Genomic DNA, 27,870 nt, shown 5'->3' on the forward strand with positions numbered 1-27,870 from the left:
ACCTCCAACACCGTCCTCCCCACCGCAACCCCCCTCACCCTCAGCAACATTCTACAACTGCAATCATTCAAGGGAGCAGATCAGAAATGTCAATGCGACACCACCAAACCCCCGTTCCCCACAGAATTGTATGAAATCTATAGGAGAGACTAGTGAGTCACAGCTGTACGACAGGGAAACGTTAACTACTCGCTGTTCATTGTGTGGTTGGCGGGGGGTGCGGTCTTCTTTTTAGAATTGAAATGGGAAGGGTTGCGGGGAGTTTATAATCTCGAAGACAAAACAAAACGGCCAATTGGCTTAAAGTCACCAGCTGCCGCCCTGCCCCCCCATCCCCTCACCCCGCCACAATAAACACACACACACACACACATACACACACGGCCTGTCTAAAGGTACGGCCAGGCAAGCAGCAGAAAAAAACATTTCCAGCCTGCAAATAAAAAACATTTCCTCTGCAGAACCCTCCCAGCCCTTTGGTTTCGTTGTTTTGTCAGGTAATACACCTCCGCAGTCCTTTCTCGTCTCCCCCATCTGTTGCTTGGTTGCGGCCCGGATATCCCTTTTGAATGTTCCAGTGGTCGCGACCCCAGATTTTCACCACCGTTCCTTGGAGATGCTGGACCCAGGCTGCTGTTGGGCGGAGAGTTGTTGGGGTGGGGGTTGGTGCGGGTTGGGTAGGTCAGTTGGGGGTTTTGGCGGGGTGGGGGGGGGGGGGGGGGGGGCGCGGTGTAGAGGATTGAAACAATCTTCTCCCCAGCAGAGAGGGTTTTGGAGAAGCGTGGCGTGCGGGGCTCCCGGTCGGGTCCTCTTTGTTGGTTTGGCTTCTAGTCCCTGCCAGATTTGGTTACGAGGGTGCTGTTAGTTCGAGCTGAGGTCTCCAATTCTCTTTTGAAAAGTAGAGTCTTGAGGCACATGTTGTCATCTTCACACTCACCTCGGCCTGAAGTCCAACCCTTCCATTTAAAAGGTCTTTTTCCTTGCTCATCATTCCCTGGAAAATGGCGGGTCTTTGACTTGAAGCTCTTAAGCGTCCATATAGTTATATAAGATATATTCAAATCTTCAGTCATTACGAGAAGTCTTTCGCAAGCTTGAGTTTTTTTTCTTTATGTCTTATAAAGATTGACCCAATGAATAGAACCAGAAAGTCTGGATTCATCTCTTCACCATCAGTTTTCCAAGTAATTTTAGCAGCATGTGTTTCAATAATACCAGGCCTCTTTAGAATTATGTATCACCACGAGTCACAGAAGGCCTTCTTCCCAGGAATGACTCTTTTTGTTTGATTTAAATTTGTCTCCAGAAATCTTTTTGTTATTGAATTCAAAGTGCTGTGCTCGTTCTATCCTTCATGTCCCTGTCTTCTTTCTCAAAAAAAAAGACACTGTTTTTTTTTAAAATAAGCAATGATTAAAAAACTGACAGAAAATATATCTTGTTTCTATGCCTCCACTCTCATCTCCTGGGTTTTTCACACCTGCAATGAGAAACAGAGAAAGAGAGAGGAGCAAAACACTGGGGTCAGTAGGTTATCGACATCAGAGGTCAAGCCAACACAAAGTTGTGTCCTTTATCTGTGTTCTGACAGACTGTCCCACTTCACTTTCTCTAGTGGTCTCAGACCTTGGTTTGTGTTTGGTTTCGCTGGAACAGGTCAGCTTCAACTGTTTTTGAGCCTGATGGCAAGGCATAGAGACAGTGAGGTCTGCAGGTGCTGGAGATCAGAGTTGAGAGAGTGTTGCTGGAAAAGCACAGCAGGTCTGGCAGCATCTGAGGAGCAGGAAAATCGATGTTTTCGGGCCGGAGCCCTTTCCTGGCGAAGGGTCTGGAATGTCGATTCTCCTGTTCCTCGGATGCTGCTTGACCTGCTGTGCTTTTCCAGCAACACACTCTCAACTCTAGGCATGGCATGATCCCACCTTACAGCAACTGGTTTGGATTTCAGCTGGTTGTGTGTGGAAAAAAAGGTTTGGCGATGGAGGGACTGGAAGGGGGAAAAGAGAGGCCGCGGGATGGGGAGAGACACCAGATTCCAACACGGGAAGCTCCCAGAAACAGGGAATCTGGTCAGATCCCCACCCAGAGGGGGGGTGAGCAGCCAAATTTAATCCCTCATCGAGCCATCCAGGAACATAGGAAGAGGAGTTCAGCACCCCTCCCCTCTCACTTAGCTCATGGCGGATTGCATTTAGAAACATAGGGCAGCACAGTGGCTCAATCGTTAGCACTGCTGCCTCAAAGCACCAGGGACCCGGGTTCGATTCCAGCCTCGGGCGACTGTCTGTGTGGAGTTTGCACAATCTCCCTGTGTCTGTGTGGGTTCCCTCCGGGTGCTCCAGTTTCCTCGCACAATCCAAAGATGTGCAGGTCAGGAGAATGGGCCATGCTAAATTGCCTATGGTGTTAGGTGTGTTAGTCAGGGGTGAATATAGGTTGGGGGAATGGGTCTGGGTGGGTTAGTCTTCGGAGGGTCGATGTGGACTAGCTGGGCCAAAGGGCCTGTTTCCATACTGTAGGAAATCTTTTAAAAAAATAGGAGCAGGAGTTGACCAATCAGCCCTTTGAGCGGATCCATCATTTAGTATTGGCTGCTCATCCATCTCAGAACCTTGGTTGCTGCTTTCTTCAGCCTTCCTGTCCCTATTGGTATCAGATTAGATTACTTACAGTGTGGAAACAGGCCCTTCGGCCTAACAAGTCCACACCGACCCTCCGAAGAGCAACCATTCCCCTACATTCACCCCTTCACCTAACACTACGGGCAATTTAGCCTGGCCAATTCACCTGACCTGCACATTTTTGGACTGTGGGAGGAAACCGGAGCACCCGGAGGAAACCCACGCAGACACGGGGAGAATGTGCAAACGCCACACAGACAGTCTCCTGAGGCGGGAATTGAACCCGGGTCTCTGGCGCTGTGTGGCAGCAGTGCTAACCACTATTTATCAGTTGACTAAAGTAAATAAACCTGGAATGCAACCAGTTTTGGGGAAGTGGGTTGGAAAGAGGCAGGGAAGCTGACTGATGTTGGCTTGGATGGCACTGGCAATTCTTGCAGCCCACACAGCAAGTCCTACACAGAAGTCTATCTGGTCCCATACATCATTAAATTAACTTTGGAATGTGATTGCGGAGTCTGTCAGTGCAGATAAAAGGTTCATCCATTGTTCATTCAGAAAAATAACTTAAATCATTAAACAAAACTTCACATCATGACATAAAACTAGAAAGTGCTGGAGAAACTCAATGGGCTTGCTGGAGATATAACTGTGGGACACCTTCCCCAGCATGTTTAACTTCGCATTCAGATCTCCAGCATCCGCAGAACTTTTGCCTTTATTTGAGGGGATGTTGTTTTTGTGTTGCCAAATCTTTGCTTTCAGTTGCCGGGGAAGAAGGTCACATATGGAGGATGCAATGATCCCGTTTGGAAATCCTGTTGGAATTTCCAAGCCCACGGACAAGCAATTTGGCGTAACCACTTCCCAGAAAATGATGGCCCTTTGAATACTGTCTCATTACTCAATCACAGCTCAGTCAAATACCAGTGTCGGATTTGACTGAGGAGCAGGGATGGAGGTAAGCGGGTGAGGCTGTGAGTTGAGGAATGCCAGTTTTCCCAAGGGACTACAGGGTACACAGCATGTGACTGTGAGACAGCTACAGGTATCATATATACAGTCATACAAGGCCTGACCAACAACAGGTTCTACTGTCCTATCACATTGTCAGATCAGGCAAACACGACCTTTCCACAAAGGTAAAACAAAACCCACATTTGTCAATATTATCACAATGCATTTATAGTAGTTAACCGTAACTTTTTTTTCAAGTTGTTAACACCTGGTTAGAGTGTTGCCATGGAAATGAACAGATGACTGGCCCCTCAGGTGAAAGTGAAATTATCCACTTTTGCATCAAAAACAAGTCAATTGAATGGTATCGTCCCAGAGGGAGACCATTGGGCCCCAGACTGCCAGCCGTCTGAAAGAGCTTTCCAGTCAGCTCCTCAATCTTTCCTGTTACCCCCATCACGTTCACTCCGACCTCAGTCCTTTCTTTTCCTCCTCCCTCCCCTTTATCTAATTCCCTTGGGAAAGTTATCGTGGAATCTGCTGACACACCGCCCTTTCCGGACGGCGCACTCCAGATTTACAAGACAACATTCCGGAACCCAAAAAAAAAAACCAGCATTGATTTGACGAGGCTGGGGGTGGAGAGGTGTCATCTGCTCAGGGTCCATGCGACAATCTACAGAGTTAGTTGTAAAAATTCTGATGGTGGATAACAGGATTGTTTTCAGTGGAAGTGAACGTTTAATGTTGTCGGTGGTGAAGCCAACAGTTCAAGAACACGAACGGAAAGGGCTAATGCCCCAGGAACCATTCCCCACTCCCCCTACACCCCATACCATGACAGCTTCTGCCCCCAGTAGGGGCAAACACGTTGCTTGTGAACAAACATAATGAGGCTTACAGCCGTGGGTCAGCACCATGTGACCTTCTCTATTGTTATCCCAGGAAGTGAGAACTGTTTTTAGCTCCCCCTCCCACCTGACTAACAATACCTGACATTGTGAGGACCTTAGTTCCTATACAACTGGCAGGTGTAAATCAGTCCCTCAGTGTCACTGTGGTCTCATTGGTATTAGCTTTGTAACCAGCCTATGTTTTACCGTGTGCCATGAAGCAGCCATTTTAGTCCGCAGTGATTTTGGCACCCTTACCCTCATTGAAGCTTCCTCTAGTCGGGATGGGTTGGTGATTGTTTGGAAAGTTGACCTGCTACTGAGAGGTCTATTTGACTGCAGCACCTTCTGATTCTGCGTCTTCCTTTTAAAGCCTCCTTCCTCACTCCCTCACCTCTGCCTCCTACCTTTCCTTCTCCTAGTTCACTTTGCTGCTCCTTCCCTCCTTATTTTCCTCATTGTTCTGCCCTTCTACTGGAGCAGGGGTCACACAACCGCTGCCGGGAGGTCGACACGTGCTCCACGAGGCAACGTTAATGATTGACAGGCAAATAAAAAGTCGTTCCGGCTTCAATTAAAGCCGCTAATGAAGCCCTACCAGTTCAGTCCATGCGATTACTTGCAAACATTCTGCCCTTCCGTGTAAACTCTTGTCGCAGTGCATGGTGCAGCTATCAAAGAGCTAATAAAACAGCTTGTTCACACATTCTTGCAATTCCTGAAACTGCCTCAGTGACCAAGGAGGGGGGGGTCAAAGGTCCTGCCCAGATTGCATTTGATAAAGTGGGACATGCCCATTATGCTGCCGAGTCATTTAATTGTGGTCACTTGCAGGAAAGCAGGAAGAACACTGGGGATTTGAAAGGGTTCAGAAAAGATTTACAGGGATCTTGCCAGGGTTGGCGGGTTTGAACTATAGGGAGAGGCTGAATAGGCTGGGGTTGTTTTCCCTGGAATGTTGGAGGCTTAGGCGTGACCTTATAGAGGTTTATAAAATCATGAAGGACATGGATAGGGTAAACAGACAAGGTCTTTTCCCTGGGATGGGGGAGTCCAAACCTAGAGGGCATAGGTTTAGGGTAAAAGGGGAAAGGGACCTAAGGGGCAACGTTTTCACACAGAGAGTGGTACGTGTATGGAACGAGCTGCCAGTGGAAGTGGCAGAGGCTGGTACAATTGCAACATTTAAAATGGCATCTGGACGGGTATATAAATAGGAAGGGTTTAGAGTGATATGGGCCAAATGCTGGCAAAAGAGACTAGATTGAGTTGGGATATCTGGTTGGCATGGACAAGGTGGACTGAAGGGTGTCTTTCCGTGCTGCACAGCTCTATGACTCTATGATTCTGATGAGCTCACGGGCGCATTGGCTTTCGATCGTGTGCATGTTTGAGGCGAACACCAGTTTGTGGGGAGCTGTAAGGGAGATAGTGACTACCGTCTGACGTTAATCTTACGGGGTCTCTTATTTTCACAGGGACGGGGGTTAGGGGAGTTTTGAACTTGGCACTTTCAGGTGGGCCTTCTGCACACATGCCAGCCGTGGCAGTTTGTCCTTGTGAATCATCACTCCCTAAACTATTGATGAGTCATTCATCAGTGAGTCAGGATTCGCCTGTTCAAAATAATCCCCTTCGATCTTCAAGGCATGCAGCTCCCTGGGGATCGAGTGGAACATGCTGTACACTTTCATCCCTTCACCGGTTCCCATGTTTCAGATTTTCCTTTCATCTGTGGAGCAGATTTGTCGATCTTGGAAAAGCACATCCATTGGCTTCTCATTGAAGAGAAGAACCTTACCCCCGTGGAGGGAATGCTTGTGCCCTATCTTCACCTCACGTGGGTTTTGCTTCCAAGAAAAGGGCCCTCGCATCAGCCCAGGGCTACCTGTTGCCTGTCCTGACCCTGTAGCATAACCTTCTCAGATATAAGAGATTGCTTCAGATCCTAATGTGTTGTTACATCTTTTCGTTTCGATCCATTGATGAGCGTCCAATTTCCAGTTGCTCCCGGGACAGTGGGTGAAGATGGCCTTGTGTCCTGGCCGTGAAGATGCAGTTCAAAAGTCAGGGCCTCTTGACTACTGCAGCCTGCAGGACCAGGCTGCAAGGGTTAGCACAAGAGCCACAAACCACCCCCACCCAGGCCTGGGCTGGGAGGAAGCCAGGAGGAGTTGGAATCTCCTCTTGGTGAGATTCAGGCCTCAGTGAGCAGCCAGCGTGATGCTCCGATCATTGGCAGCAAAGGCTGTGGGCCTTGCAGTTGGAGGTCACTTCATCAAGTCCTCCAAATCCTGCAGCATTGGCCACTTAGAAAGAAACACCAAGCTCCTGCCCATTACAGGGGCAGGAAAGAAGGGAGGATTGCTTTACAGCCTCCCAGACTCTTAGCACTGAGTGGCTCACTTTCTCTGGTGTGTGTGCAGGGACTGCAGGAGATCCATGAACTGAAGGATTCTATTTACACTTGGGGCAAGTAACATGGGAATATCAAGACCTTTCTTTCTCTAATTGATCATTACTTTTAGCGTCTAACTCCAAACATATCATTGTCCTTAAAATCTCTTCCCCATTATGCAAACATCACTGCAATCAAATCCAGACTTTTTGTTCCGTCTCTTACTCACACTCACACCTTCCCCTGGATATTTGAACTCTGGAATATCTGACCCCCTCCAATCCTTTTCATTGTTTAGTTCAAGGAGAGCTTGATCAGTACCTCAGTTCCGCTGACCCCCATCCTCAGTCTAGCTTTCCGGAAAACCAAAAATGGCGTCTCCTGCCCCCCCCTACTGTCAGATTCATTTCCTCTCTTTTAAAGCTCAGTAAAGGCCCTCTGCTTCTGAATTATAATCAAAACAAGCCTTGACGGAGGGTCCCAAGGCTTCAACAAAGCTGACTGGAGGTCACTCTGTTGCCTCTCAATGCCAGTACCCTCTAGCACATCTAACATGCCAATGGGGCAACCAGATCAAACAGGCAGGATGTTGTGTCAAAAGCCCCACTTTGGAGAGTGTCCCATGCTATACAAATGTGGAAAGGAAAGAGAAAACAGGTGTTATTCTGGAGATCTGTAGGGGTCGGGGGTGGGGGCAGGGTGGGCAACAAAATGGCTGCCAGGTAAGCAACTTATTTCCGGTTACACATGCTTAAGGTAAAGCAATAGAAAATGCCAAGCGGTCCCACATGCTGAACTACTGTTAATGTTGTTACCTGCAGAAATGAATAAAAGAGGTGTGCATTATGAGTCATTTATACCACCACTTTGTTAACCTTGGATAGGATTGTGGGAGTGGTTGTAGGGTTGTGGATGAGGAAGATGGGGGATCCTGGAGTAAGAGGGACGAGAGAACCCTAACCTCACCTCTCCATTAACGTAAAGCTGAAGACTTTGACGTTCCATCAGATTTTAAGGTGAACTGGTGGCGACACTTGGCACTTGTGTTGGCCAGAGCCAATGGCCAATTATCCAAGATATGCAGATGTTATGGCTTAATCTATATTATCTCGGCAGGGTCAACGGAAAACCCTCTGGGCAATAGGTGCCATGTTATGTTGGAATAGATATGGGGTGAGTGAAGTTGGCATACCTATGAGGTTTGTAAGTTCTTAGCGAGTTCTGAGAAGATTTGTAGTTCAGGCTGAGGTTCTGGATGTAGGTTTGTTCGCTGAGCTGGAAGGTTCATTTCCAGACGTTTCGTCACCCTACTAAGTAACATATTCAGTGGGCCTCCAGGCAAAGCACTGTTCATGATTCCTGCTTTCTATTTATATGTTTGGGTTGGTTTGTAAGTTCTACCCAACCAAAGAGTTAAGGTGATTGAGTGGCCAAAGGAAACAATAGGCAGGTTTCTGGTCAATACAGGGAGTGTTTGGAGACGTGTCTGGGGATCTTAAAGGAAGTGAAGGAGAGGTGTTGTTAATGTGCCCAACCAAATCATCAACTACATCACCTGGCCAATATAACCGAGGATTCTGTCCATGTGAATCATGTTTAATATTTTCAAAGTCTTTTCTCTCCTTCTTGTTCAGCAATGATGGCTCATGTGTTGCTGGCTTTGTCAGTAATAATTTAGCCGAGGTGCTATGGCAGAGCTAGATACTCTCCCCCTACCCCTACCCCTCCCCGTCAACCTGTCAGAGTCATGCACTATTTGTTTGCCTTTATCATTAGCATCAGTTATTAAACAGCCATGGTAAGAGAGAGTTAGGAAGGGAAGGTTAATGAATTTCTCTTTGAAGAACTGGGGTTTATTGGCATATGTAACCTTTCAAGATTGAGAGAGGACAATCGATGAACCTAACCATGCGGATTGTTGACTGTGGTGTAAGGTTCAAACAACAAGTTAATAATTAGCCCATGAGGAACGAGAAATGGGATTCTGGCAGAACTCTTTTCGGCTAATTTACCAGGAAAGCGAATGGAAAAAGTGGGTCATTCTACACGTCACAAAAAGAGAGTGAGGGGCAGTTTGATATAACAACAATCAAATGATGATTAACATGTTGAAGTCTAATTCCCCCCAAAAAATCTTAAGGGCAAACCAAAGTGCTTAGAGAAATAGAGGACTTAGATTTTCAGTGATGACTCATGCTGAGGCCTGGTCAATAAGACTGGTCCTGTCCAGTTTAGAGATGGTGCCTTTGGTAAAGGTCCGTATTGAACTTCACTTCCAGCGTTGATCATCAATCAACCACTAACACCTCCAGGAGTTAGAATTGGCAAGATTATCAGGAATACTCTAATTTTCACTTGCTCCTCATCATTCAGAGTGCAAGTTTAGCTGTGCCCACATGAGAGGGAACTTTGTGTCATGACGTGGGCAGTATTAAGCTGATTAAAATTCCCCATGCTCTCTAGTAATGGTAACAAAGAGGTATGTTAGGTTTGGTTAGACTGGGTGAACGCTGAGGTCAAGGGGAACTGAAAAAAGGGGGGTCTTACATTTTGGAGAGAAAGCAGAGTCAGCATTTCGAGAACCAGGTCAATTTCTACTTTTGGTTCAGATCTCCGCAGTTGTTTGCTTTATTTACAAATTTGGGACTAGGCCCTACGGCAAACCACAGTTTCCATTTAGCCAAAGCCCTGGACACAGAGGGAATGTCCCAAGGTGCTTTGCAGTTTGGTTATCAGAGGCATACTGAACTATGATGGTATCACGAGGGAAGAGCAGATGCAGATTTAATGTTCCTATCGGAATCAAGGGTGATGGGGAAAATGCAGGAAAGTGAATGTGTGGAATGTCTGGTCAGCCATGATCCTATTGGATGGTGGAGCAGGAGTGTATTCCTTTTGCTATTACTAAGGAAGTCCATCACTTACAAAGTCAACTCCACAGGCCTTTCTGAGTAACAAGGTGGTCAGCCAAGGGGGGCAAAGCTGAAGATGTACCAATAACACACACACACACCTCTTTGTATTCTGTTCCTGCTTTTAAGATATTGTTTCCTGGCATCATGCCAGTTCAGGGGGCAGAAAGGGAGCAGTGTTGAGCCACGTTAAACATCACCCATGCCAAGGATTGGACACGGTATTATGTAATAGTTGCTATCCACCACAGAATATCAGGCAAATAAAGAAGAACAATAATGTTAATATATTCAAGACAGCCAGCATGCAGATAATACATTTCAGAGCAAAACAAGGCCAGAGGTACTTAGCATATGGGCTTCCGATCTCAATGAGGAAGAACGGATATTTGTTTGGCAAACTCTTCCGACATCAAGGAGATCCGACCTCTTGCCCATATGATAAGTTGCTTATTACATACCCATGTCTAGAGAAGAGAGGAGGCAAAGGATGGAGGAGGCAGCCAAGAAAGGAGAGGAGGAAGCTTAAGCCACTGCCACATCTTTCCTGGGAGTTTTCTTTAAGCACTGTATCTAGGGAAGGTCCCTGGCTTGGAGCTGAAAGAGTGAAGAGAGACCAGGTATGGGGAGTATCTAGATGCAATGAGGTCCCAATAGTCTCACTGGGTTGCCACAAAATCAGGCCTTAGGAATACAATTTTTCTTCAGAAGTCCATTTGATTCACTGCGTCGCATTTTGAGTTTGAAAAAACAGAATTTGGTCAGTGATGTGGTGAAGTTTCTTAAACAATTGTCTAACCTCCCTCTCCTGGTTCTGGTTCCCCTGACCGGTGGTGACCCCTGACCTCTCCAGTGAGTGGCTCTCTTCCTCGAGTTGTGACCCCTCTCTTCTCTGACCTCTCCATGAGGCTTGTCACCCTTTACCTTTCCAGCCCTGATATTCAGAAGCAGGAGACATCCAGAGCCTTATTTAACAGTTCATGTTTCATGATTCCCAGTGGACCATGGGTATGTAATAAGGTGATTGCCCTGCCCATAACAGAACCGACGCCATAAAAAGAGAGCACACAGCACTGACACTATCAAAAAGTAATAAAGTAAAAAGCATGAAGCAAGCTTTGTTTCTGACGAACCTGCAACTGTGTTCATTTAACTCAAGCCTCTTTGACTTGCAACGTAAATGTGTGAATTTACACGAACATTTACAGCTCTGTGGATCCTGAATAAACAAGTGCTTTCTCTTCTCTGAGCAAGGCTCACAGTGACTGCAAAAAGGTAACAGAAAAGATCGCTAAATCTGCAGCACGTCGGCAAAGTAACATTTAGACATGCAAATCCCACAATCAAGGTGCTCGCTTATCAGCTCAGCCGGGGTACAGGGAGGAGGAGATAGATGGAGAGAACGTTTAAGGCTGGCATCTTTTCTCGTTGGAAATGCACTACTTCTAACAACTACAGGCTGCACCAGGGAAATACATTTAAAGAGAAGGTGCTCATTAAAGCCAAATCACTGCCCCCTCCAACTCGTTTTGTCACATGCTAGCTTGCAAATCTTTTCTTTAGCTCTCACATTTTGGGCCCTCTCTCTTTCTCCATCTGTCTCACTCGGCCTTCGTCTGATTAGGAGCGTGGGACAATCTCCAAATTCTCATTACACTTTTGATCTACAAACTCACTCTCGCCAGAGACACACACACACACACTAATGATAATCACTGTTCAATTGGATCTTATGTTCTTGTGTTGGGGAGAGAAAACAGTTTGGCTCAGTGGTTAACACTGCCGCCTCACAGCGCTAGGGACCTGGGTTCAATTTGGGTGCACATTCTCCCTGCGTCTGTGTGGGTTTGCTCCAGTTTCCTCCCACAATCCAAAGATGTGCGGGTTAGGTTGACTGGCTAAATCACCTGTAGTGTGCAGTCTCGGTGGATTAGCCACGGGAAATGCTGGGTATGGGGTGGATCTGTGTGTGAGGCTCTTTGGAGGGTTGGTATGGACTCGATGGGCTGAATGGCCTGTTTCCACACTCGAGGGTTTCTGATGACATCTATGAACTTCAGAGGGATTCAAAATCATTTGCTTTGCTGGCGCTAACACCCCAAGACCATTGTTAGAGCTTTAACCGTTTCATGACTGAAAAGTTCCTAAGATTAAGCAGGAACAGAATAACTTCTGAGTCACTGAATAATCTTACAAGTCAGAAAAGCCACACAGTTGCCAGCGTCTCCTGTAATCTGCCGTATTTACTGCATTAATATGGTTAGAGGAGCCAATCAAGAGAAATAACCATTAATTTTGATGAATGACAGACCAGGTCTGTGTCATGGAGACCTGGGGATGACTGGTTGTTCTGGAGTTCTGTCTGGTTCCTATTTGGGAGTGTTTTGCAGCAGGTTTACCAAAGCTGACGGAGTTCATTCAGATGGGAGAGAAGGTGGTGTTATCCCTCTGAGGTCAGAGCGTGTTAATTAGAGACCTAACACAGGGTATTCAAAATGCTGAGGGCTTTGTTCGAATAAATGGGCAGAAACTTTGGGAAACAGGACAGTAAACAGAGGCCAAGAGCTTAAAATAATTGACCAAAAAGGTAAAGGGAAAAGCAGGATACATTTTCTCCATAGAAGCTTGTTCCACCTGCAATACACCACTTGAAAAGCTGATGGAATCTGATCCCAAATTAGCTTTCTAAGCACAACTGAACATGAAGAGGACTAATTCACAGAGTTATGGGACAAAGCTTTGGGCACTGGGAGGATAGGTTAGTCAAAGCACCAGCTAAATCCCAACTGATTGGTGAATATTGCTTAGGGAAGGTCATTACCAGGTCTGACCTATGTGTGACTCCAACCCCACGTCTCTTAACTGTGCTCGAAGCCAAGCAAACCGTAAGTGATTCGTTTTCCCATGGCACAAAGAAAGGGCAATAAATGTCGGACTTTCTAATCCTGAAAATAGTTCTTTACCTTTAACAGCATCACTTCTTGATGCAATATCAGAAATATTCCAATTATGATTTTCATCAGGCCAGCACCTTCATAAAAATCCAAGGGATGATGGTGAGTTAAGAGACAAATGGAATGGGTAAGGAAGTGGGGGGGTGGGGGGGGGGGGGGAGGTGAGCAGTGAGAAGCTAGGTGAGGGGGGGGTGTGTGAGGAAGGGGAAAGAGGATCGCTCATCTGCCAGCTACCCCTTTCAGGTCAGCTGCCTGGCCCCCATTGGCTGGCCACAGGCAAACAAGCTGCCAATAGAGGAAAATGTGGCATGTCAGTGATCGCTTTCATTATGGTGAAAGGCCGGAGAAAGGTGACGAGCAACAAAGTCATGAGCCTTTGTAAGACGCAAAAGGTCCTCCACTTTAAAGGGGTCCCTCCACGCACCACCATTCGGCCCATCTATGGAAACTGTGCCCTTGAGTTGATCATGTGACAAATCGGCAGGAGTGCTACCAGAAAGCTTCAACATCATTTTGGATTTGCCCAATGAGTTTGAACGTGATCATCTGTGATCAAAAGTGATTTACAGTCATCATTTCATATCCCATTCAGTCAAAGTATGATCAACTGACCTCATCAATGATCAGACGAAACCATACAAAGCTCAAACAACATCATTTATGGTCACAAAGCATAATTTAATTGCTTTCAGAGCACTAAACATCTGTTGAGCAACTAACATCAAATGAACTCATGCAAGACTCAAACAACATAGTATGCACTGATATCATTGCCTCCAGCATATAAATGCACATAGTGGGTTAAAGTAACTGTCTCGTAAGCAGGGAATCTGGACATCAAAATGCAGCAGTGTCTTTGAGAGCTCTTGTGATGTAGTGTCCCTACCTCTGAGCCCAAGTCTGACACGACCCAGAGGCATGTCAGTACATCTCTAAACAGGTTGATTAGGAAAATATCTATAAATATACACATGAAATAGCAGTGCACATAAGACATTCAGTCCCTTGAGCCCATTCGGCCCATTTGATAAGGTCACAGTTAACTTGATGGTAGCCTCGACTGTACTTTGTGACTGCTCCCCCACCCCACCCCAGCTATGATCTTTGACTCGCCTGCAGATCAAGAATCTGTCCAGCTCAGCCTGAGATGCATTCAATGACCTGATTGCCATTGTTCTCTGGGGAAAGGCATCCAGTAAACTAAGCCATCCAGCTCCCCAAAGGGGTCTTGGGTTATTGTGGTAACGTACACTTTCTTTCACAAGTATGTTGGAGCCTGGAGAGCTCTGGTTAGAGACCGTAGAGGCTCCAGTTGCTTTCCATCATGTGACTGGCCAGGAATCTCCCACTCTCGCCATCTGCCAATGACGTAACTTGGGAAGGATTTCAAAGTTGACACTCAATCTGTTTGGCCACATAATGAGCATGTGTTCCTCCCACTTCGAGTCCTGCAATGAGATTTGAACTCGGAGCTTTGGGATCAGAGACGATCCACTGATCTAACCCACAGCACCATAAGGCATTGAACCAACCTTTTAGCCTGCTCCTCTCTATGTTGCTGGCACCCATATTGATCATGATAATTGGATCCTTCCACTCTCACTGCAAGCTCCAATCCAGTCTCAGGGCAGATTTCCTAAAACCTGCTGCATTGGAATACGCAGAGCCGTCTGGACTCTTGGCTTATCAAGACTATCCCTGACTCCTGCTAGATTCCTATTACCTTGCCTCAGTGGAACAGATTCCCATATCTTGACCCATTTGCTCATCCACCCTACCGCGCCTGCTCGTCCATACAAGAAACCACAAGGGCTGACAACCCCTCCATCTCTAAATTCTGACCACTGACCAAATTAGATGCCCCTCTCCCTAATGGGCCTTCAGCGTCTAAGTGTGCAGTTGGCTGTCTCTCCCATCCGCTCCTTGGTGCACCAGTGTCTGCAGTGAGCTGCCTCCAGCAGCGTTCAGCTCGGAGGCCAACTCCATGTGCCGCAGACGCAGACGGGTTTGTCTCAGATCACCATGGGAGTGGGGGGGAGGTCACGCACCAGACAGTGCGTTATTGCAGGTGGAACACCTTGCCTGCACTGCCATTGCTTAATTGAACTCAATCATTTATTTTCCGAGTCGGTGGGGATCTGGGAGAATCGCCTGGAGTTGCAGGAGGGCAGGTTAGCAGGATCCGGTCCCTGGAACATTAGCCAGGCTTTCTGGTTCAGCCAGCTCAGTGACATTAACCATCTCATCTTTGCAAACCCCCCACCCCTCCACCCCCCACCCCCCCACACTGTAGCCATGCCTATGTTGTACACATAGATAGTGAGTCAGGTGAAAACGCAACTCCCTTTCCCTTACACTTGTGAAATGCTCGATTGCTCCAGTGACGAAACCTTTGCTTTGTCTCATTCCAAAACCAATGTGACTCCCTGTGGGTCTCCTAATGATTGTAGGCGAAAGCGAGTATCGCAGATGTTGGAGATCAGCATCAAGATTAGAGTGGCGCTGGAAAAGCGCAGCAGGTCAGGCAGCATCCGAGGAGCAGGAAAATCAACGCTTCGGTCAGGAGTCCTTCATCAGGAATGCCCATAAATGTATAAAAACTGCTCATTCCTGATGAAGGGCTCCAAACTGAAATGTCGATTTTCCTGCTCCTCGGATGCTGCCTGACTTGCTGTGCTTTTCTTGACCCCTAATGGTTATCCCCATTCCTGGATATACTGTCCCACACCCCTCAGTTGTTAGAATCCTGCAGCCTCAATTAGTCTAACAGACACGTCAGCATCAGCTTTATTGGCATCTTACAGGGAAGGGTGAGTGTTATTATTTATTTCACAACTATGGAGGGAATGGTGGATAGTAATACCACCTCAGTCTTTAAGAATAGGGCATAAAGACAGTGAAGTGCTGGAGACAGTTTGGCAGTATTGGTGGACGGGGTGTCACAGCTAGCCTGTCGAGTCTGATACAACCCTACTTCTGGCTCCTCTGCCCAGACTAACTCACCCTCATAGCTTTCCGCCCACCCAACCCTGGAAGGGTCTGCTACCCCAGCCATAGGGCCCTCTGTGCTTGCTATTGTATCAGCTGCCTAGGGTCTGATGAGTCGAGCGAAGATCAAAAAGTGTGGCACCAGAAAAGCACAACAGATTAGGCCATGTCCGAGGAGCAGGAGAACATAGAACATAGAACATTACAGCGCAGTACAGGCCCTTCGGCCCTCGATGTTGCGCCAACCTGTCATACCAATCTGAAGCCCATCTAACCTACACTACTCCACATATGTCCATGTGCTTGTCCAATGACGACTTAAATATACTTAAAGTTGGCAAATCTACTTCCGTTGCAGGCAAAGCATTCCATACCCTTACTACTCTGAGTAAAGAAATTACCTCTGACATCTGTCCCATATCTATCACCCCTCAATTTAAAGCTATGCCCCCTCGTGTTCACCGTCACCATACTTGGAAAAAGGCTCTCCCTGTCCTCCCTATCTAACCCTCTGATTATCTTATGTGTCTCTATTAAGTCACCTCTCAACCTTCTTCGCTCTAATGAAAACAGCCTCAAGTCCCTCAGCCCTTCCTTGTAAGACCTTCCCTCCAGACCAGGCAACATCCTAATAAATCTCCTCTGCACCCTTTCCAAAGCTTCCACATCCTACTTATAGTGCGATGACCAGAACTGTACACAATATTCCAAGTGCGGCCGAACCAGAGCTTTGTACAGCTGAGGCATAACCTAATAGTTCCGGAACTCGATCCCTCTATTAATAAAAGCTAAAACACTGTATGCGTTCTTAACAACCCTGTCAACCTGGGTGGCAACTTTCAAGGATCTGTGTACCTGGACACCGAGATCTCTCTGCTCATCTACATTACCAAGAATCTTACCATTAGCTCAGTACTTTGCATTCCGGTTACTCCGACCAAAGTGAATCACCTCACACTTGTCCGCATTAAACTCCATTTGCCACCTCTCAGCCCAGCTCTACAGAGAAGATGTTTTGGGCATAAGCCCTGCATCAGGAGTGCCTGACCCACTGTGCTTTTCCAGCGTCACAGTTTTCGACTCTGACTCTCCAGCATCTGCAGTCCTCACTTTCTCTTGACTCTAGTGAAGGATCAGGTTCAGAAAGACCATCTTCTGAGTTAAGGTTCTGAGGCGGTGGAGTTACACAGCAGTGTCCATCAAGGATACTAGGAGGGCAGAGGTATGCTTGCATCTCTCTGGAAGGATTTGTAGTGGGGTGGGGGTGTGGGGGGGGGGGAGCAGTGTGGAGCTGTGGGAGAAGACAGCTTGGAATTTTGAGAGGGCTGCGGGGAGGGTGAGTAGCTCAGAGATTTGGGACGGCAGTTTTTATACATTTATGGAATGCTGCCATGCACTTTGATGACACTTTGAACAAAAATGAGACAGTCAACGCAGGACTGAGGGTGTTATACGCAGCAGACAAAATGAGGTAAATGAACTTGCAGTCCAGATTGAAATTGCCAGGTAAGATGTTGCAGGTATCACAGAGATGTGGCTGCAAGGGGATCTGGGCTGGGAACCAAGGATTGATTACGTGGCCTATCGGAAAACTAAATTACATTAAGTCAATGGCAAGAAGTGATAGAGAGTCAGAAGGCATAGAATCTGTGCGGGCAGTGCTGAGGAACTGAAAAGGGAAAATGGCCCTGTTTGGGAGCTTTTTACAGGCCACCTAACAGTCGTCAGGATGTGGGGAAGAAAATAAATCAGGAAATAGAAAAGGCATGTTCGAAAGGCACTATTACAATAATCATAGAGGACTTCATTATGCAGGTGGACTGGGAAAATCAGGTAGGTGGCAATCCCAAGAAAAACACTTTGTAAAATGTCTATGACATGGCTTTTTGGAACGACTTGCGGTAGAGCTCTGGATTTCGTGGTGTGTAATGAGGGAGACTTGATTAGGGAGCTTAAGGTGAAGGAATCCCTTGGGGGCAGTGACCACTCCATGATAGAATTCACCCTACAGTTTGGGAGGGAGAAGCTGGAGTCAGATATAACGGTATTATGACTCGAAGAAGCATAGAATGGGGTGAGGATTAGTGGGAAACCAGAGGATTAAGAAACCTTTAGATACCAGTGGAAGATAACTGTAAAAGACATAAGAGTGGAAAAGATGAAATATGGGTAAGCTAGTAAAATAAAGAAGATTACAAGAAGTCTAAAAGGTAAGAGAGAGGCAAGAGTGGACATTGGACCGCTGGAAAATGAGGCTGGATGACAAGTAATGGGGAACAAGGAAATGGTGGAAGAACTGAATAGGTACTTTGCATCAGTGGAAAATACCAGGAGTATATCAGAACTTCAAGACAATTGGGGGGTGGGGGGGGTGGAAAGAGGTAAGTGTAAGGCTCTGGTCAAACCACATTCAGAATATTGTGAGCGATTTCAGGCCCTGTATGTAAGGAAGGATATGCTGGCTTTGGAGGGGGTCCAGAGGAGGTTTACAAGAACAATCCCAGGAATGAAAAGCATGTTATACGGGGAGCAATTGAGGACTTTGGGTTTGCAGTCAGAGTTTAGAACTGTTCAAAATCAGAAAAAACTTTGACACTTTGACTTCCTGAAGGAACTGAGGGCAATCAATTTTAAAGATGGCAACTGGATGCTTTTGATGGCAAATGATGTGCGTTTCCGCTGAATGGAAGACATTCCAAATTGCAGCTCGATGTCAAATTGCTGAACATTTCACGTGCATTTGCAAAAGCATGTCAAAAGTGCGGGTGGTACAGTGGTTAGCACGGCTGCCTCACAGCGCCAGAGACCTGGGTTCAATTCCTGCCTCAGGTGACTCGCTGTGTGGAGTTTACACATTCCCCCTGTGTGCTCCGGTTTCCTCCCACAGTCCAAAAATGTGCAGGTTAGGTGAATTGGCCATGCTAAAGTCTTAGGTAAAGGGGTAAATGTAAGGGAATGGGTCTGGGTGGGTTGCGAGTCAGTGTGGACTTGTTGGGCTGAAGGGCCTGTTTCCACACTGTAAATAATCTAAAAAAAGTTCATAGATAGACTAGCATCTGTGGAGGCGTGTGAGCTGTTCCATGTTCATTTCTCCAAATCACTAAAAACTAGTGCACAGAAAGGCGAACAGGATATAATATCTTAAAGGGACTAACATTTTGAAGTGATGTTTCTGTTTTGACCCACATATCTTGGGCATTGAAGACAGGGGGCTAGAGCATTGATTCACAAGAAAGATACCAGGATCGTTTCTTTTGATTCATTGGGATCACTGGCCGGGCCAGCACTTACTGCCCAGCCCCAAATTGTCCACAAGGCAGATAAGAGGCAACCACGTTGCTGTGGGTCTGGAGTCACACACAGGCCAGACCAGGTAAATTTCCTTCCCTAAAAAGGACCAGTGAATCAGATGGGTTTTTTCAACCATTGCAATGGTTTCTTGGTCATCACGACTCTGGATATGTTTATCGAAGTCACATTCCACCATCTCCCATGGCAGATTTTAACCCCAGGTCTCCAGAACATTACCTGGGTGGCTGGATTAATAACCTAGCCACCATCTCCCAGGTTGAGGGGGTTTGGTAATCATGTGGACGGATTACAGACATGCCTAATATTTCCCCAAGTTGAAAGGTTGAGGAGGCGATCCAGTTGAAGTTTCTAAGAACGATACTGATACCATAGACCAAAATGAGGCACCTCCTCTATTACAGAGTCCAAAATGAAGGATATACTCGCTAAACTTTGAGCCAGACCGTTTTAGAATAAAATCAGAAAATACTGATTGACAGCGATTGAACTTGCTCGATTGGTTACAAGTGAACTTGGGACGGGAGGAGACATGCAATTTCGGAAAAGTTCAGCCAATGTCAAGTTGAAGGGTGGAATGTGATGAAGGCGCTGATTGACCTCCAGCTGTATCTGTGGTGTGAAGCACATTTCAGAATAGCCAGCAACCCACCAGAACAAAACAAACCGATCCATTATTCAAGATAAGAAATCACATCATTAAATCGACACGGCAGAATTATCAACTTCAGATGAAGCAAAACAAGTAGGAGCAGTGTTGCCCAGTTGAGCCCATCGAGTGGTTATTTTAGAAGGTCTGTTTTGAGGAGTGCGGGCTCCAAATAGAGAACTCTGGCCACAAGTTTGGAATATTCTCCTTTCAGAATGGTTCACATGAGAGGAGAGTGGTTTAGGTGGCTACACCCTTACTCTGCAATTGTGAACAGTTGCATCCCAGTGAAAACCAATAGAAGATGCCAGAAACTAACTGAAGAAGGATCTACCAATAAATAAATAATTAGATAAATAAATAAATAAGCAAATTAGTGATGGCACCAAATTTGGAGGACTACCTGTAAAGGGAAGCCAGTTTTGCAAAGAAGCGAAATGACTCCAAACTGAAGTCCAAGAAATAGTTAACAAAAACTATCCCTTCCAGGAAAAAAAAAGCCTGATTCAAACTGCTGAAATATTATTCATCCTAAACTTTTCAGTGCCTTAATGCTACACGTATCCCAGCGATAGCATTTTGGGCATTTTTGATTGTATTGCAATGGGAATCAGAATTTCCAACAGGTCATGGGGGGCGCGACCAAATAAAGACAGGCTGTTATCACCAGTGATCAGATGGGTACGTTCATCTTGCCTAGTCAGACTTGAAGCCAAAAATGAAGACAGGGGTGAGTTATTCTTCAACTTGTAAGTGATCAGTGTTAGTAGTGGCATGAAGATATAGCAGGGTGCATCATTATAGCGTGATTAGTAATGATTAGTTACACAAATCATTCATAACTTTCATCACATTTTAAGGTTGATCGTCCAACTCCTGTACAGATCCAAACTGATAAGAGTTTCTGGAGAATGCAATTGATTTTTCATGCCAAATTCTTTCAGCTTCGCTCTCCCAGTCACCATTTCTGATCACCCCCAATAGCCCCCATTGGTATTAACCCACCCCTGTTTTTAAAAAAATTAATCGTCAACTCAGAGATAATTATTCAGGCCAGGCATGGAATGTTGAATGGGAAAGTGAAGACTGACATACGGCCTGCTTTGTCTCGCTCTGATTTTCTTTCTCCTTCGTTTCTGACCCTTTCTTTTCCCTCTCTTCGGCTTGCTGCAAAAAGAGCATAGTTCTACAGTTTAGCAAAAGGTCCCTGAGGCAGCTAGCAGCTGCGGGGTGGGGGGAATGGAGGTGGGCCCAACCAATGTGAATTCAGGTAGCCTCCCACTGACCCATCGCCAGAGGGACTGTGGCTGGATAAGTGACATCACATTACCCTTCTGGGTGTAGTTCATCTCCCTGCCCTGAGAAGAGGTTGCCCTCAACATCTTCATTTAGTTCAGTAATTAAGCAAATAATTATTAACAGCCACAATGGGGACTAAAGGAGGAATCGTTGAGATGGTGGCATTATGGCAATGTCAATGGACTAGCAATTCAAATCAAGGAAATAATCATTGATGGATGCGAAAGCCTCTCTGGTTCGCTAGTGTCCACAAGGAAGGAAATCCTCCGTCCTCTCCCTGCCTGGCCTACATGTGACTTCAGACCAACAGATTTGTGGTTGACTCTTATCTGCCCTCTGCCATGGCCTAACAGTTCATGGACACTTAGGGTCAGGCTCGAAGCCAATGGCCCTGTCAGCAACGCCAACCTCCCATGAAACAAGAAAGGGAAAGCAAGTGGATTCACATCTGAAAGGAAAGATAAATGAGGCCCAAGAAAGTACTCCTAGGCTCCTGCTTCTTTTGGAGCAATATCAATCTGAGAAGCTTTTATTTTCCACATGATTATTTCATTAAGGAAAAAGACTGAGCTGATTGGTTAGGAAAAGAGCAATTGACTGGAGATGGAAGTATCCAACAATAGCTAAGGTCAACTTGGGATACACTACATTCAAGAAACGAAGGCTGGATTGCCACTAGGCATCTTCTACCACTGTTCTCCTTTTGCTGGATTCTCTCAACTTTGGTTCCTTTACAGTGCAGTACTGAGCTGCACTGTCAGAGGGCGCTGCGTTCTACATGAGACTGAGGCTCTGTGCTCCCAGGTGGGAAGGTGAGAATCTCAGGGAAGTATTTCTGATTGAGACCATGAGAGCTCTTCCCCAGTTTCCCTCATTGAAATCTATTCTGCAACAAACACCTGAAAGAGATGATGTGATTTAACCATGTGGTTGTTTGTGAACTGCCTATGTCCGCCATGGTGGGAATTGTGCTGGGCTGCTTTGGGTTACTCACCCCATAATATTACAAGACCCAAATGCAAAATAACTAATCTGGGGCTACACATAACTGTTAGCTATACTGTTAAATACACAATGGAGAACATACTGTCTCACATTAATAGAGGGTTGTTATTACTTATTCTCCCAGCAAGAACAAACTTAGCCAAATGATGTTGTTAAGTAATGCATTGAGAGCCACTAGCCCTTATGGAAGATATTGCGTTCATTTCTAAATGATCTGTTCAATCATTGAATCCCTGGCAAGGGGAGTGAGAGAGCATGATCCCACACAAGCAACAATGCTACTTGATTCCCAAAACATTGTAAGCCAAACAATACAACGAGGTTTGCCAATTTGCATGACAGAATGGACTTACAGATTTGGGAGTCTGGTGGATTGTACACTGTTTGACACTGATAATATTTGATGGAAAGCATTATCCTAGCTAAGGCCAATATACTATTACCAAAGTCAGCTGATGCTATATTCATGGACATCTTTAACCTCACTGTTTAGATAAATGTCAATAAACAGTAAACAAATTCCAAGATTCTCCAAGTATGAGACAAGTCATATGCCCATCAAATAGAGTGCCAATGATTCTTTGGTTAGCTTTATCTGTCAGACTAAGGTCTTTACCAATGACAATTCTTACCTTTTTGCTGCATCATGTCTATCTTTCTTTGGTCTGTTGGAAAAACACAACATTACAAATATTAAATGTGTAATTTCATTTCAACTGGTTATTATAGTAGGTTGTTACATGCTGTCCTTGCCCCTCTGGGACTGGGTGTTACAGTGGGTCACACACTGTCCTTTCCCCTCTGGGACTGGGTGTTACAGTGGGTCACACACTGCCCTTTTCCCCCTGGGACTGTGTGTTACAGTGGGTCACACACTGCCCTTTCCCCTCTGGGACTGGGTGTTACAGTGGGTCACACACTGTCCTTTCCCCTCTGGGCCTGGGTGTTACAGTGGGTCACACACTGTCCTTTCCCCCCTGGGACTGGGTGTTACAGTGGGTCACACACTGTCCTTTCCCCTCTGGGACTGGGAGTTACAGTGGGTCACACACTGTCCTTTCCCCTCTGGGACTGTGTGTTACAGTGGGTCACACACTGTCCTTTCCCCCCTGGGACTGGGTGTTACAGTGGGTCACACACTGTCCTTTCCCCCTGTGGGACTGGGTGTTACAGTGGGTCACACACTGCCCTTTTCCCCCTGGGACTGTGTGTTACAGTGGGTCACACACTGTCCTTTCCCCTCTGGGACTGGGTGTTACAGTGGGTCACACACTGTCCTTTCCCCCTGTGGGACTGGGTGTTACAGTGGGTCACACACTGTCCTTTCCCCCTGTGGGACTGGGTGTTACAGTGAGTCACACACTGTCCTTTCCCCCCTGGGACTGGGTGTTACAGTGAGTCACACACTGTCCTTTCCCCTCTGGGACTGGGTGTTACAGTGGGTCACACACTGTCCTTTCCCCCCTGGGACTGGGTGTTACAGTGGGTCACACACTGTCCTTTCCCCCCTGGGACTGGGTGTTACAGTGGGTCACACACTGTCCTTTCCCCTCTGGGACTGGGTGTTACAGTGGGTCACACACTGTCCTTTCCACCCTGGGACTGGGTGTTACAGTGGGTCACACACTGTCCTTTCCCCCTGGGACTGGGTGTTACAGTGGGTCACACACTGTCCTTTCCCCCCTGGGACTGGGTGTTACAGTGGGTCACACACTGTCCTTTCCCCTCTGGGACTGTGTGTTACAGTGGGTCACACACTGTCCTTTCCCCCCTGGGACTGGGTGTTACAGTGGGTCACACACTGTCCTTTCCCCCCTGGGACTTGGTGTTACAGTGGGTTACACACTGTCCTTTCCCCCCTGGGACTGGGTGTTACAGTGGGTCACACACTGTCCTTTCCCCTCTGGGACTGGGTGTTACAGTGGGTCACACACTGTCCTTTCCCCTCTGGGACTGGGTGTTACAGTGGGTCACACACTGTCCTTTCCCCTCTGGGACTGGGTGTTACAGTGGGTCACACACTGTCCTTTCCCCCTGTGGGACTGGGTGTTACAGTGGGTCACACACTGCCCTTTTCCCCCTGGGACTGTGTGTTACAGTGGGTCACACACTGTCCTTTCCCCTCTGGGACTGTGTGTTACAGTGGGTCACACACTGTCCTTTCCCCTCTGGGACTGGGTGTTACAGTGGGTCACACACTGTCCTTTCCCCTCTGGGACTGGGTGTTACAGTGGGTCACACACTGTCCTTTCCCCCCTGGGACTGTGTGTTAAAGTGGGTCACACACTGTCCTTTCCCCCCTGGGACTGGGTGTTACAGTGGGTCACACACTGTCCTTTCCCCTCTGGGACTTGGTGTTACAGTGGGTCACACACTGTCCTTTCCCCCTGTGGGACTGGGTGTTACAGTGGGTTACACACTGTCCTTTCCCCCCTGGGACTTGGTGTTACAGTGGGTCACACATGATACCGATGAGGAAACACTACTGATTAGATAACACTCTGCTCCCTGCTTTAACTCACGCTGTCTTTAAAGCAGTGAAACACATGCAGGAAGAGGTGGCTTTCAGGTATTGGTGTTTGAGAAGCAAATAAACTTTACCGCTGCCCTGCTCTATGCTCTGGAGTAATATGCTGAATGGCCTGATTGACCAAGATAGCTTGAGGTAACATACAATTGGCCCACTTGTGTACAACAGAGCAGGGAATCATGTGTAATGTTTTAACTAAAGGATGGGCTTCCCATGTAAAACACACTGAGACAAAGCATGAAAAGACTCTCTCACCTGCAAACACATTTAGTGTGTTCCTCAAAGTGCATTTGACTTAAATGGTTCCCGTAGTGAGGCTTGATTTTCATTACCTAGGCGTGAAGAAAAGAGAATTGCACATTCATTAAGGAATTAATATTAAATCCTTAATAATTCCACATTAATAAGGTTGAAATAAACACAGGACTGCTTCCTTCCAATCTCTCTCTCTCTCTCTCTCTCTCTCCCCCCCACACACACACACACATTCAATAAATATGACTGTGCCACAAGCCTCAAGAACAAAGTCTGAATTTGATTTATTGTTGTCACATGTGCCGCAATACAGTGAAAAGTGTTGTATTGCATAGTCTACAGGAAGATGGTACCATACAAAGTGCATCAGAGTAGCAGAACAGAGTGCAGAATACAGCGCTACAAAGGTTTTACACAATTTGTGACTCCGTGTTACAAGAGGTTGTTTCCCTACAGTTGGAATGCTGTGCTGATTACTGTAGAGACCAGTGTCGCCAGGACCCTGCTCCAATGTGACACCAGGGAGAAGGGTCACCAGTTCGACAGAAATTTGGCAGCACTCCCTTCAGAACACTGTAATTTGCTCAAGGTGGCCAGGATTAAAGAGGGTTCCAGACAAGTCGATAACCAGAAGTGTTTCCATTAGCGAGTGGCTCAGTCATCAGAGGACAGAGAATTGAGGTCATTGGCAAAGGGAGCAGAGGGGAGAAATCTTTTCATCTCCTACGACCTGCAACCTATATGGTAACCATTCGAGGAAGGTGCTTGCTAATCATTAAACACCTCTGGAGCAGGTGGGACTTGAACTTGGCTCTCCAGGCTCAGAGGTAGGGACACTACCACTGTGCCACCAGTGCTCAAAAGAATGAAGGATGTAGAGGCAATATCAATAAATAATAATACATATGATAAAGGCAAAATAAATCAAAGGTCTGAGTGAAAGAGAGTGGGGGAGAGCACTTTGTGACGGCATTGTGGGTCTACCCACAGCAGGTGGACTGCAGCGGTTCAAGAAGGCAGCTCACCCCCACCTTCTCAAGGGGCAACTAGGGACGGGCAATAAATGCTGGGCCCAGCCAGCAACACCTGTGTCTCACTAGTGAGTGAACAAAGTAGAATTGCTCAAAGCCAGCATAGCCAAATGGCCTTCTGCTGTGCTGTCGGCTGGTACATGGGAGCAGAAACCTGAGAAAGTCGTCCTGTCTTAAAACAGACAAGGTCACTCATGGATCTACTATTGTCATCCAGTGGGAGAAAGGATCAACTTCCATCATCTATATTCTACACGACTACACTTTGGACGCTCCAAAGAGCTTGACAGCCAACAGAGGTTTATAAATAAATATTTAAATCTATAAATATAGAAGGACAACTCGTGTCAAACTTTGGAACCTGGAAGCTCAGGGGAGGGGGGGCAGCCATTTTGTGTCGATATTAATTGGTGTTGACGAGATAGTCCTCATGCTGACCGCACCCCCCCACCCCCACCCAACTCAGAGACAGCAAGCTACAAGCACCTGGCATTCTGCAATCTTCCCTCGCGAGTAGCAATTGACCGGCATTTGACCTTGAGGCCTAGCTACAATTGCTTCCCCACAGTCTTAAAGTCACATTGACAGCTGCAGCTCCAGAGGCCCCTTCACTGTGAGCATCGCCTGGGGAAGTCTGCAAGTGTACGGAACCCACTGCATCAACCACCAAGGGGCTACGGACTTGCCCACATGGGATCAATGATGCTGATGCCGGTGGAGGGGGTGGGGCTGTTCTCTCCAGAATGTTCCATTAGAAACGCAGAAAACATTAATAAGAGTCGGCCATTCGGCCCTTCAAGCCTGCTCCACCATTCAAATACGATCATGAGTGGTTGTCTAACTCGGTCACCTTGTCTTGTTTTCCTCCCATGCTCTTGGATCCCTTTTTTTTTGGCCTAGAGCTGCCAGAGGAAGTGGTGGAGGCTGGTACAATTACAACATTTAAAAGGCATCTGGGTGGGTACATGAATAAGAAGGGTTTAGAGGGACATGGACCAAGTGCTGGTAAATGGACCTAGATTGGGTTGGGATATCTGGTCAGCATGGATGGGTTGGACCGAAGGGTCTGTTTCCATGCTGTACATCTCTATGACTCTATAATGACCTTTGTCGCTTTTTTGAAAAGCATTCAATGTTTTCACCTCAACCACTTTTCTGTGGCAAAGCATTCAATAGGCTTACCACTTTCTGAATGAAGGAATTACCCCCTACCCCTCATTAAAATGGATGACCCTGTGTCCTTAGACCATCATTCCTGATTCTCCTCAGTCATTGGCCTTCCTTTGGTCCCCCTGTCTCGGCTTGGCAAATTTTTATGGGTTTCTACGAGATCCCACCTTAATTCTTCTAAACCCGCTACTGTGTGGAAGCAGGCCATTCAGCCCATCAAGTCCACACCGATCCTCCAGACAGCATCGAACCCTACACTACCCCTGTAATCCTGCATTTCCAATGGCGCTGCGGGAGGAAACAGGAGTACCTGGAGGAAACCCACGCAGACACGGGGAGAACGTGCAAACTCCACACGGACATCACCCGAGGCTGGAACCGAACCCAGGTCCCTGGTCCTGTGAGGCAGCGGCGCTAATCACTCAGCCACCATGCCGCCCAAATAAAGTCCTAACCGATCCAGTCTCTTTCCATACGTCAGTCCTGCCATCCTAGGAATCAGTCTGGTGTTCCACTCACTTAATATTTCAGTCTCTCAACCACCAACGCACAAGAGCAGCATTGGTAAGATGCACTGCAGCATCTAACAAAGATTGCACTTTTCTAATCCACGGCTGCGATCATTTCGAAGGACAAGAACAGCATAGGTAATGAGAGCACCATACCCGTCATAACACACACAATTCTTGACTTGGAAATATATCATCATCCTTTCCCTGTCATTGGCTTCGTGTACAGCTGCAGGCCAAGTGGAGTAGGATTACCCACAATGCTGTTGGGCAAGCACAACCAAGGGACGACTGCGTCACGGATGGACTGGTGAATAAAGAAATATCGGAGAGGGGCTCAAAACTGGACCAGAAGGTGAGAGTGGCAATACTGAATCATCCCTTTGTAAT

At 46.8% G+C, this 27,870-nt stretch overlaps 1 protein-coding gene across 4 annotated transcripts in view; it reads right to left on the reverse strand.

Moving 5' to 3' along the window:
• Nucleotides 1-711: 711 nt before the first annotated feature.
• Nucleotides 712-27,870, reverse strand: part of LOC140456921 (vascular endothelial growth factor A-like) — a 42,574-nt gene continuing 15,415 nt past the window's right edge. For 2 of the 4 annotated variants that reach the window (XM_072550815.1, XM_072550817.1), the window contains 5 exons: nucleotides 24,771-24,847; nucleotides 22,618-22,650; nucleotides 20,777-20,848; nucleotides 10,915-11,046; nucleotides 712-1,480 (listed from right to left, as the gene is read on the reverse strand). In XM_072550815.1, coding sequence (XP_072406916.1) covers nucleotides 1,459-1,480; nucleotides 10,915-11,046; nucleotides 20,777-20,848; nucleotides 22,618-22,650; nucleotides 24,771-24,847 — 336 coding nt within the window. In that variant the 3' untranslated portion in view covers nucleotides 712-1,458. The remainder of the gene's footprint in view (nucleotides 1,481-10,914; nucleotides 11,047-20,776; nucleotides 20,849-22,617; nucleotides 22,651-24,770; nucleotides 24,848-27,870) is intronic. The other 2 variants (XM_072550816.1, XM_072550818.1) reach the window with 2 other exon arrangements.

The sequence above is a fragment of the Chiloscyllium punctatum genome, chromosome 3 (assembly GCF_047496795.1).
Source record: "Chiloscyllium punctatum isolate Juve2018m chromosome 3, sChiPun1.3, whole genome shotgun sequence".
NCBI lineage: Eukaryota > Metazoa > Chordata > Chondrichthyes > Orectolobiformes > Hemiscylliidae > Chiloscyllium > Chiloscyllium punctatum.